This window comes from Sorex fumeus, unplaced genomic scaffold (genome assembly GCF_029834395.1).
Source record: "Sorex fumeus unplaced genomic scaffold, SorFum_2.1 ptg000034l, whole genome shotgun sequence".
Taxonomy (NCBI): Eukaryota; Metazoa; Chordata; class Mammalia; order Eulipotyphla; family Soricidae; genus Sorex; species Sorex fumeus.
This window is the reverse complement of record NW_026606091.1, coordinates 23504322-23516718: the sequence shown is the minus strand read 5'-3', so window position 1 is coordinate 23516718 and position 12397 is coordinate 23504322. Positions and strand designations below refer to the sequence as shown.

The following is a 12397-nucleotide window of genomic DNA, read 5'->3' as shown; positions in this document are numbered from 1 at the left end:
TACTCTCCATATTTGACTTTAAAGAGGCATGAAGTATACGAACACATGAAACAACATGAATTAAAACCCCAGAATATTATGCTGAATGGAAACCAGACCGAAAGGCTGCATGTTCTATGATTCCACTATTCTAAAATAACTAGAAGAAATGTGGCTGTCGAGACCGGGCGGGGGGGAAGAAAATGAGAAGACATTACTCAGTGAGTACCGCGTTTTACACTACAGTAATAAAACCACTAAACAAGTACAGGTGGGAACTGCACAGCATTAGGAATATACTTACTGAAGTCACTTAACTTTTCTTTTTTGCTCTTTGGGTTATACCCGGTGATGCACAGGAGTTACTCCTGGCTCTGCACTCAGGAATTACTCCTGGCGGTGCTCGGGGGATCATATGGGATGCTGGGAATTGAACCTGGGTCGGCCGTGTGCAAGGCAAATGCCCTCCCCGCTGTGCTATCACTCCAGCCCCAGAAGTCACTTAACTTTTCATCCTAAATGCTTTTATGTATGCGAATTTGGCCTTAAATTATCTTTAAAATGAAAGAGTTGGGGAGACCTGGAGAGACAGATCAGTGATTTAGAAGGCTTGCCCTGAACCTGTTAAAGAGTTCAACCCCTGGCACCATCACATATGCCATGCACAACTCTGGGAATTCTGTTGTCTGAATTCAGACTTGCTATCTGTGATCCTCAGCACTGCGAGTGATTTTCGGCCACAACACAGCCAAGTGTTTGTGAAGAATATGGCATCATCCAAAGATGTGCAAGCAGATGCTGGAACACTGTATGACTGAAACCCATTCATAAAGTTTTTAACTGTGTATCTCACTGTGATTCAATTTTTTTAAAAAAGGGGGGGATGGATGAGGGTATGTGTAAGCCCTAGAAAGTATGCGTGCAGAGTTCCTGAAGAACTTGTGTGATCACAAATAAGAAGTACCACCCAGGGGATGAAGAGACTACTGGAAGAACTGGAGTGTATGATCAGAGGTTTGGGTTTGATACCTGGCATCACACGAGCCCCCAAACACCGCTGGAAGCAACCTCTGAACACTGAGCTAAGTACCACTGAATGTGGCCCAAATTCCAACAGTGGACCCATGTGCAGCCCATACCATGGACATAACCATGTCTGTGTGTGGCCCCAGCAATAACAAAGAAGAGGGGCGATGTGAATAAAGCAAATTTAAAAAGGGGGGGTTACTTCTATGCCTCCAGAATGGAGAGCATGAAGTGTATCAGGATCAAAGAGATTGTACAGCAGACAGGGCAACTGCCTTGCAGGTGGCTGACATGGGTTCAATTCCCAGCACTTTATACAGTCCCTGAAGCACCACCAGAGTGACCCCCGAGCACAGAGCCAGGAGCAAACCCTGAGCATCACCAGGTGTAACAAACTAAAAACAAGAAAGAGGGGCTAGAGAGATAGCACAGCAGGTAGAGCGTTTGCTTTGCACGCAGCCGACCCGGTTTCGATTCCCAGCATCCCATATGGTCCCCTGAGCACCGCCAGGAGTAACTCCTGAGTGCAGAGCCGGGAGTAACCCCTGTGCATCACCGGGTGTGACCCAAAAAGCAAAAAATGAAATGAAAAGATAGCTCTCTTCAAATTAGAGAGAATAAAAAAGTTCCACAAATTTATTAAACTATAAAAATCCAAGTTGTCATAGAGTTGCAAACTAGTGTCCATCTCTGAAAAGAATAAAAATGGGGGCTAACTTGGGGGCTGGAGAGTACAATGGGTAGGGTACTTGCCTTGCACACAGCCAACCCTGGTTCAATCCTCAGCAACCTATATGGTGCCCTGAGCCTGCCAGGAATAATTCTGAGTGCAGAGCCAGAGTAAGCCCTAAGCATTGTCAGGTGTGGCCCCCAAACAAAAACAAAAACAAAAAATAAATTTAATTCCCATTGATGCAATGGGCTGGAACACATACATTGCATGCCGGAGCAATGGGGTTAATTTCTAGCATCACATGTTCCCCCTGAGAACTGCTGAGTACGATCCAAAAGCCAGAAAAAAAAAATTCTCAGAGAAATCACAAAAATACTACAGAACTTCAGAGACAGTTCCACCAGTGAAATAATTTAATCAAGGAGACTGGGAATTATGTTAAGCAAAGGAACATAACCACGCACGCTAATGAAATCCAGAGTTTTATCAAATAATACTAGACCACCGAGCAGTTCAGGACTCCCAAGTGGGGAGCTCACAGGTACACAGTGGCAGTGCCGTAAGTTGAGTGGTTCAGTTTCACAGTGCCTGAAACCGCACTCAGAGCCTCAGGCAAACCAGGCATGACCTCTGCCTTTTGAGCAATCTCCCCAGGTTCTGTGGAGGTGATTTTTTTGCGTGTTGACTTGACTAGCTAAGAGATGCTCAGATAGCTGAAAAATATATATATAAAGTGAGTTCTTGGCTTTGATCCACGGGACAGCAAATAAACCAAATAAATGGCAGTTTTATTGAAAAAAGATCTCTTAATATTACCCAGTTAAGTTTTAAAAACAACTTATTGTACCTCAAAGGCAGCAGGAGACAGTTCCAAGGGTTGGAAGCAAATGCTTTGACCTTGGCTCTATCCCCACAACCTGATCTCTCGAGCACATGCAGGTTGAGGACTGGGAGGCCCAAAAATACAAAACAAAAACAAGGTCTTTTATTTAAAAAGTTTCTTTTTAATTGTTAAAACAATAACATTTAAAACATCATCTCCTAAAGGTAGTGAATAATGAATAGCAGCCAAATCAGTAAAGCCTTACAGTGGTGATGGCCACAGAGACTTATGTAATGTTTTTGAGAAATATCTGGGTCTAGAATCATGACAGAACCTGTGGGCCGGAAAGACTGCTCAACATGTTGTGAAGCCAGGATCAATCCCCAGCACCACGTGGCACTTAAGCACAGAGCCAGGAGTAGACTCTGAGCACTGCCAAAACCAACAACAAAAAACACTTCCTTTACATGAGTCCTAGGGTTTGATCTATGAGCATTATATAGAAAAATATTTATAAACACATTTCAAGTAACTCACCACCTTCCTTATTTTTTTGGATTTTTTTGTGTTTTTATTTTCCTTTTTGGATCACACCCAGCGATGCTCAGGGGTTACTCCTGGCTTTGCACTCAGGAATTATTCCCGGAGGTGCTTGGGGGACCATATGGGATGCCAGGGATTGAACCTGGGTTGGCCACGTGCAAGGCAAACGCCCTACCCACTGTACTATCACTCCGGCCCCTTCCTTATTTTTTAAATAAAGTATTACACTGTGTTCTGTAATTCTCTGGAACTAAAAGGAACATCATTAAAAATTTTCACATATTTTCCACTCAATTTTGGAGAATCTAAGCTACAAATTAGTCCACTAATAAGTTTTAAATGCTAAAGAGTACTAAAATTATGAATTAACATAGTTAGGGAAGTTTATAGTGACGGTATCATTTTAGTATACTCATTTTCAAGCTAATGAGATTCAATGGTTGTCTACTGAAGAGCACATACTAACACTTAGACCGGAAAGTATTTCTGAGCTCCCGCAAGCATACTGTGAGGCAGGAGGAGAATGTGCAGTATGATCATTGATGAAAATAAGTTCATCAATTAAATGTACTTTGTTCTCCAATCTGCCTCTGAAATTATTAAATTTCCAAATATATCAACTATTAAGGGAATGTTAAAAAGAATAAAAGTCACTCAAATAACTTTTAATTTTTAGGGCTGCAGTGGTACATTTACAGGTAAATTCAACAACTTTACTGAGATCTGGAGACACAGTATGGGGGTAAGGCACTTGCCTTGCATGTAGCAGACCCAGGTTCAATCCCAGCACTGCATATGGTCCCCAATCATTGTAAGGAGTGATGCCGAACTAGAGAGCCAGAAGAGGCCCAGAGCATCACAAGCTGTGGTTCCAAAAACCAAACAAACAAAAACTAAGGAGGAGCTAGAGACACAGTACAGCAGGTAGGGTGCTTGCCCTGCACATGGAAGACCTGGGTTCAATTCCCAGCACCCCATAATGTCCTCCAAAGAACTCCAGGAGTGATCCCTGAGCACTATCAGATGTGGACTAAAAACAAAAACTATGTAAAGCTCATGTGACTTATAAACTGACAAATTATTTTTTGCCAACAAAAACACAGTAACAACAAGTCTCAAAATGGAGATGTTACTGGGCCCGCTTGAGCAAATCGATGAACAACGGGAGGATAGTGTTTAGTTAATACTTTATAATTTCTTTAATGATTACAAAATTAATATGGTAATAGTGCATCAATTCTCATATTTCAGCATTTTAATAAAAATCTGTATTTTTGTTTTACTCTTTTTAATCACCATTCTTTCGTTCTTTCTCCCAGTTCTACTAAAAACAACACCTCAATAAACATTCTGGTGACTATAAGCAATTTAACATTGAGGTCCTTTGTATCTGCTATAAACAACGTATGTGGGTCAGCAGAAAGACTCCCCCAAGACTATTATGACTACCAATCATGAATTCCAATCTCTAGAACTACAAAAAAGTGACATGGGCCTCAAAAGTTAAACTCTGATAAAGTCTGAATTCATTTTCAAAGTGCATAACAGCAAGTCAATTTATGTGAAAAGAGTGTCTTAGAGAGTGTCTTTGACTAAATTTAATTTCTAATTACAACATCACTTTTTCTTCTTTTTGTGAGGCACCTCCCAAGCAGAACTCAGGTGACCCAGTGGCCACTCCCAGAGATCTCTGGTCAGCCGGGACAGTAATCTACTATGTAAGCCTGAGGATACAGTGGCGCTCAGATCCTGTGGTGCCAAGAACTACTTGTACACCCTGGTAGTGCTCAAGGGCTCCAAGAAAACACGTGGCAATACTTGAGGAATCATGTGGCCTGGGGGATAGAACTGGATCAGCCGCACACTGAGGTATCTGCTTGAACCCCTATTCTATCTCCCTGGACTCATTATTTTTTAAAATAAAAACGCATGAAAAGAATTTTCTTTAATATATGCATGCATTAGAAGCTGGAGAGATAGTGTAGTGGGTAAGACATCTGCCTTACACACAACCAACCAGGGCTTGATACCGACAGCTCACATGGTGCTCACCCCTACACACACACCTGGCCTGATCACCACCAGGAGTAATTCCTGAGTGCTGAATCAGTAATAACCCCTAAGCATTACCGGATGTGGCACCTGCCACCACCACGCCAAAATATATGTATGTATTACTGCTGACACTTAATTGTGAGTTTGAGTAATTAATTTTGAAACAATCCAACGCGAAATCTTAAGAGGCAAAACTAAAGAGCGAGCCTATCTAAGTAAAAAGGAAAGTGAAGGATCAGGGAGAGGCTCTAAGGGTTGGAGATTGGTGAGCCCAGGGTGCAACCCTCATCACCACACGACTCCCCAAGCATAGAAGGGAGGCAGAGAGAAAGGTGGGAATGAAGGGAGTGAGGAGGAAAGGAAGGTGGGAGGGAGGGAGGGAAGAGTTTGGTTTTAATTACCTAACAATACTTTCTGCCTTCACTGTTTTGACTCCTTTTTCATTTTCATTTAGTTTCTCTTTTGAGAAGGGGGCGTGGGGGAGAACACCCTTTCCTACATGTATTTAAATATGCATATGAATTTGGTCACACCCAAAACTAAATCTCTGATCACAGCAACAGGTGGCCCTTGCTGTGAAGTTCAAGAATAGGTACACAAATAGGGGCCAGAAAGACAGTACAGCGGGTAGGGTGCTTGCCTTGCACACAACCAACTGAGGTCCAATTCCTGGCATCCCATTCGGTTCCCCAAGCATTGCTAGGAGTAAGTACTAAATGCAGAGCCAGGAGTAACAATTGATTTTGCACCCCCACCACCCCCCCAAAAATAAAAAGAATAGATACACAAATAAATCTGATTAACTCTAACAAAACTTTTTTTTTTTTTTGGTTTTGGGGCCATACCCAGCTGTGTACAAGGTTTACTCCTGGGTCTATACTCAGGGATTACTTTTAGTGGGACTTGGGAGTGCTAGGGATCAAACCCAGTACAACTGCACGCAAGACAAGTGCCTTACCTGCTGTACTTTCTCTCTGGCTCTAAATGACTAATACTTTTTAAAAAATACATGTGCATGGGGCTGGAGTGATAGCACAGCAGGTAGGGCATTTGCCTTGCATACGGACCGACCCAGGTTCGATTCCCAACATCCCATATGGTCCCCGAGCACAGCCAGGAGAATTTGAGTGCATGAACCAGGAGTAACCCCTGTGCATCGCTAGGTGTGACCCAAAATGGAAAAAAAAATGTGCATTGGAGCCAGATGCATAAGTATTTAACAAGTGGAATATATGCTTTGTGTGCAGTAGGTCCAGATTTGATTTCCACCCAATCCCCTGAGAGCTGCCAGGAGTTAACCCAAACGCTGACCTCAGAGTAGACCCTGAGAGTATGGCCTTGTGTGACCCAAAAGCCAAAAACAAACAAAAAGCTGCATTAAAATTTTAGCAACGAGTAGCAATGGATTAGAGCCTGAAACTAACATTACCTATAATACAGGTATTATATAAACCTACCCTCAACCTGAACAACTAAATCAGAATCTACTGAAAGTGTTGGTTTTCTTAAGTAAAATACTACCAATTCTTAGTAACTCTTGACATTTATCAAGTAGGTACAAAAGTCCTTTTAGGGTATGTCACAGCTTCCAAATTGTGTAGTCGATGCAGGAACAAAAGTGTGCTCTTAAAAAAAAAAATCAACACTCCTTCCCCCCCAACACACACTGAGTGGGGCTTGGAGGGAGAACCAGATAAGTACTTTTAAAATCTTAACCCACTCGTCTGGTGTCGAAATACTGAATGTGATCAAAGTAGAGAGAGAGTAATGTGGAAATCATCTGCCCCACAGGTAGGGGGAGGGTGTGGGATGGAGGTATATTGGGGTTTTTGGTGGTGGAGAATGGGCACTGGTGAAGGTACGGGTGTTTCATTGTATGACCGAGACTTAGACCCGAAAGCTTTGAAACTGCTCTCACGGTGATTCAACAAATAAAATTATAAAAAATGGGAAAAAGAAGTAAGGTGGAGTTCATGCACAATTCAATCAGCTAATCAGTGGCTGAATAAATAGCAGAACTCCTACATAAAAATAAATTTAAAAAAAAATCTTAACCCACTGTCCCTGCAGTTTACCATGTAAGATAAATACTTTAAAAAACCGTAACCCACTCTCTCCCAGCTTACCTGGGCCCCACATCATAGCCTGTCCCCAGAAGTCATAAAAATTCGCCTAAAGGTGGATAGCCATCTTGGAAATGTCCAATTATTGCCCTTATAGTCTAATGTTCCCCCCACTAGAGTATTTCCTTTTGGCTTGCAGAAATAAATACGCTCTGTAAGTCTCAGCACTGTCACATAATTCTTTTGAGCTGAAGGGAAGATTCTACTTCAGATGCAGGGATTCCTGACCGATATTATGAATGCTCCTTTGTGGTTACACACTATCACAGCAGAGTGAGATATACAGGGTGAAATTTTTTTTAAAGGACTGTATCTAAAAATACATATCTTCAGAGAAATTTGATAGACATGTCTTACCTCATAAATGTTGGGGTGCCACATTTTGGTCAAGAATCTGAAGGTAGGTGGTGAATATGGGTAGTCAATAGGAAATTTAATATGTGCCTGGAAAGGGAAAAAGAATGCCAATAAGTAAGATTGTAAGTACTTCATCTATCTAATCACGTCCCAGCGAAACAAACGCCCTTCTATAGAACAGACTACTGGAATGAAATAGCTCATATACAGCAGGGGAGCAGTATCGGGGGAGGGCGGGGGGGAGAGCTAGGGCACTTGGCCTTGGTTTGATGGGTATATACCTAAAAAGGCCTTGAGCACAGATGGATGTGGTCCCAGAGGCCCCCAGCACAGCAGGCCCTCACAGCACTACCTCGCTGGACATATACTGAGCATCTCTCTGTGGCTCCTAGGTCTCCCTCGCACTACTCATGAGGGCCCACCCAAAATACAAGGGATATCTGGGTTGTTTTCCTCTCCTGTGCTCTTATAAATACCAGTAAAGTTAGAGTCCTTAACAGTCTCCTATATTTCAATACAAATAAATCCAGGGACTGGAGCAGTAACACAGCAGGTAAAGCGCTTGCCCTGCATGAGGCCAACCAAGGTTCCATCTCCAGCATCCCATATGGTCCCCAAGCACTGCCAGGAGTAATCCCTGAGTGCAGAGCCAGGAGTAACCCCTTGAGCATCACCAGGTGTTACGTTCAAGAACAAACAAACAGAGCAAAATAAAACAAAAAGAAATTCAGAAAAGGTTTATCTATCAGAATCAGCACCAATAAACAGGAATCAGGAAGTGACAGGAATCATAATCAGGACCCTCAAACATTCTTTCTTCAATAAAACCAATCAGGAAACTGGCCGAAATTCTAAGAACCAACCACTTCAAAATTCTAGAAAATAAGAAAGCTGACCATTAGTCAGAACAGTGAACATCACGGTGTTTTTTTAACTAGTCATAGCTCATGCCCTGCTCGGCAGTCAAGATAGCCTTATCAGTAACAGCTCAGATGTACTGCAACCAAGAGCAAAGGGAAAGGAAAATAAAAACTAAATAACAACTCTGAGGTCAATCCCCAGCACAGCATGGCCCCCACCCGGAGTGGCCCCTGCAAAAACAAAAACAGAACAGCTCATATGAAGAACAGCAGCTACAGAACGGATTGGAACTTATTCAAAGCGAGCATTCAAGGAATTGTCATTATTTGATTTTAGGAGTGATAGCACAGTGGGCCCAGGGCATTTGCCTTGCACGTGGCCCACCCAGCCGACTTGGCCGACCCAGGTTCGATTCCTCCACCCCTCCTGGGGAGCCCAGTAAGCTCCCCATTACGTATTCGATATGCCAAACACAGTAACAACAAGTCTCAGACTGGAGACATTACTGGGCCCGCTCGAGCAAATCGATGAAAAACGGGAGGACAGTGACAGCGACAGTGACAGCTTAAAAAGTTAAGGGCTTTGGGGCTGGAGAGATAGCACAGCGGGTAGGGCGTTTGCCTTGCACGCAGCTGACCCAGGTTCGATTCCCAGCATCCCATATGGTCCCCTGAGCACTGCCAGGAGTGACTCCTGAGTGCAGAGCCAGGAGTAACCCCTGTGCATCGCCGGGTGTGACCCAAAAAGAAAAAAAAAAAAAGTTAAGGGCTTCAAAGAATTTTCTTGCACAGCCCCAGGAATATATAATCAAACATTCAGTAATAAATAACAAAAATTTAAATAAAATTTTCACACCTACAGTTGTATGACTCCTTATGGGGTCATGACCAACTCTTGAAGAACCTATGCCTGAGGGGCTGGAGCAATAGCACAACTCATAGGGTGTTTGCCTTGCACGCAGCCAATCCGGGTTGGATTCCCAGCATCCCACATGGAACCCTGAGCACCACCAGGGGTAATTCCTGAGTGCAGAGCTATGAGTCAGCCCTGTGCATCGCCAGGTGTGACCCCCCTCCAAAAAAAACCTATACCTGAGAGACACTAATTTGCAACAATGTCAAAATTTGACCTGATTCAGACTCTGTCAATATAAAAATAATTTTCCAAAGGGATTAATGGAAACTGCAATAGGCAACTGTATCCCTTCAAATCTGTTAATTAGGTCAAGCAACAGATTAAAAAAATAATAATAATAAGGGGACCAAAGCAATATTACAGAGGATATACATTTACCTTGCAACATGGCTGATCCAAGTTCAATCCCCAACAACCCATATGGTCTCCCACACCCATCAGGAGTGATCCCTGAGCACAGAGTCAGGAGTAACCCATGATCACTGCTGGGTGTGGCCCAAACTGCCGTGCCCCCCCCCCCAAAGTATGTAAGGTTGGGAAATAAGATGCCCCCAAGGACTCTAGCAATTCTTAAGAATCTAAAAGGACAAATTATAAAAAATTAAAAATAAGTAAAAATTTTTTACAAAAAATAAACATCAGACTATACATATGCCTTCTAAAAGAAATCTGAGGCACATTTGGGAGGCCCAAAGCTAATAGCTCTGGATAAACTTGTAGATGAGCACAAGAGGGGAGTATTAAAGGCATGCCCTAATAGGCACACAAACTTCTTGCAGCCATATAAAAAAATATGGCTTGTACTCATAACCAAAGTTTTTATACCCATGCAAGTTACTAGCTTAAGGAAACCAAGAAGATCTAACCAACTGCTATGTCAGCCAAGTAGAGACTTCATATGTAACGCGTATAAGACATGACATAAGAAACAAATAATATGTATAGACATTACAGAATCAGGTCATGAATATCAGTAAGCAAGGACACAATCACAAGGAGCAACAAAAATATCCTGCTGTGTCCAAGAGATGACTGGATAAAGAAACTATGGTCCACATAACAATGGAATACAACAACTGGGCCACAGGGAAAGATGAAGTCATACAACTGCTGCCACATCTGGAAAGTATCGAGCCGAGTGAAATCAGTCAGAGGGAGAGGGATCCACACAGCATGGTCTCTCCTACGCTGAGAAAAGCAATAGGGGAATAAGGAATGCCCAAAGAGGGCAGTGGACACAACACTGGTGGGGAGGAGCGGTCACTCTGGAGGAGCACGGATCACTGAAAGAAGGTATAAAGAAGTGTCTACTGCATGCAGGGCAGGCTGGGCTGAGGGGGCAGGAGAGAAACTGGGGACACTGGTGGAAGGAAGTGGACACTGTTGAAGGAAACATTGTAGGCCTGAAACTCATTCATGAATAGCTTGGTAACTTTGTAACTCACAGTAACTGAACAAAAAAAAATTTTAAATATCCTATTGCCACACTATATTCTTTAAAGGTACCTATTTTTGGGCTGGAGTGACAGCATAGCGGGTAGGGCTTTTGCCTTGCAAGCGGCCGACCTGGGTTCGATTCCCAGCATCCCATATGGTCCCCCGAGCACCGCCAGGAGTAATTCCTGAGTAAAGAGCCAGGAGTAACCCTTGTGCATCGCCGGGTGTGACCCAAAAAGCAAAAAAAAAAAAAAAAAAAAAAAAAAAGGGTACCTGTTTTCAAAAAATCATTTAACATATTAAAAAAAAATTGTGGCCCATATTGGGGGAAGCCAGTTGGGAGTAATAAAAACCTGGAGGCCCAGATAAAATTTTGTTTTGCTTTTTGGGTCACATCCAGCTGTGTTCAGAGCTTACTTCTGACTCTGTGCTCAGGGATCACTCCTGGTAGGGCTCAGGGGAACATACGTGGTACTGGGAATCTAAGCCAGGTTAAAGGTAAAGGCCCTCCCGTTGATGGTCGATTTGCTCGAACGGGCCCAGTAACGTCTCCATTGGAGACTTTGTTGTTACTGTATCTGGCATATCGAATACTCTCGGTCTTGCGGGGCTCTCCGAGAGGGGCGGAGGAATCGAACTCGGGTCGGCCATGTTGGCCGCGTGTAAGGCGAACGCCCTACCTGCTGCGCTATCGCTCCAGCCAGGTTGGCTGTGTGCAAAGCAAGTCTCTTATTATCTTTCCAGCCCCTACATGAGTTTTTTAAATCAATGATGTTAAAACATGTTTAAAGAACTGCAAATACAATGGCACGGAAAATACAATGAAAGAAATGGAAAAAACATGATAGCATAAATAGCAGGTCTGAGTTAGTGATTTAGGAAAAAAAAGTAAAGGGTCAAAGAGGAGATGGTACGGGAATATTAAGGAAGCCACATGCCTTGTATGCAGCTAACTCGGACGGGTTCAACCCCTAGGGCCACACAATTTCAACTATGCAGCCAGGAAGCCCAAAGTACTCCACACCACTTGAGAGAACTCAAAAGTAAATGAACAAAAGAAAAACACAGAAAAGTTGGGGAGACAGGTCACATGGGAGTAGTGCACAGGGCTTACTCCTGGCTCTGTGCTCAGGTATCATCCTGTGGTTACCCAGGGGACCCTTTATGGTGCCAAGGATCAAACTCAGGTGAGCAACGCGCAAGGTGAGCACTTTGAACAACTTTATTATCTCTCTGCCCCCCCACCTCCAATTTTTTAAAGAACAAAATTAAAAGTGTGTATGTCCGAAAAGTTTGACACTTTAAACACTGCTAGTTGGAGAACAAAATGACACTGCCACTTTGAGAACTACATGTCTAACAGTTCCCAAGTTAACCTAGCAAGCTCATGACTAGGTACATGTCCAAGAGAACTGAAAATATTATATACACCAAAGCTGTACTCAAACATCCAGAGAAGTGTAAGAGCCAAAATACAGAAATATAAAAAGCCAATTATCTGAGCAATGAACAAACAAAATGTGATATATCTATCCACACATTGTCATATTATTTAGCAAAGAAGGGGAGCAAAGGACTGATAAATGTTACAATATGAATGAATCT

At 42.9% G+C, this 12397-nt stretch overlaps 1 protein-coding gene across 1 annotated transcript in view; it reads right to left on the bottom strand.

Moving 5' to 3' along the window:
* The window catches only part of UBE2R2 (ubiquitin conjugating enzyme E2 R2), an 84051-nt gene that overhangs the window by 27808 nt on the left and 43846 nt on the right, over positions 1 to 12397 (bottom strand). The window contains exon 2 of the mRNA XM_056117005.1: positions 7580 to 7666. Coding sequence (XP_055972980.1) covers positions 7580 to 7666 — 87 coding nt within the window. The remainder of the gene's footprint in view (positions 1 to 7579; positions 7667 to 12397) is intronic.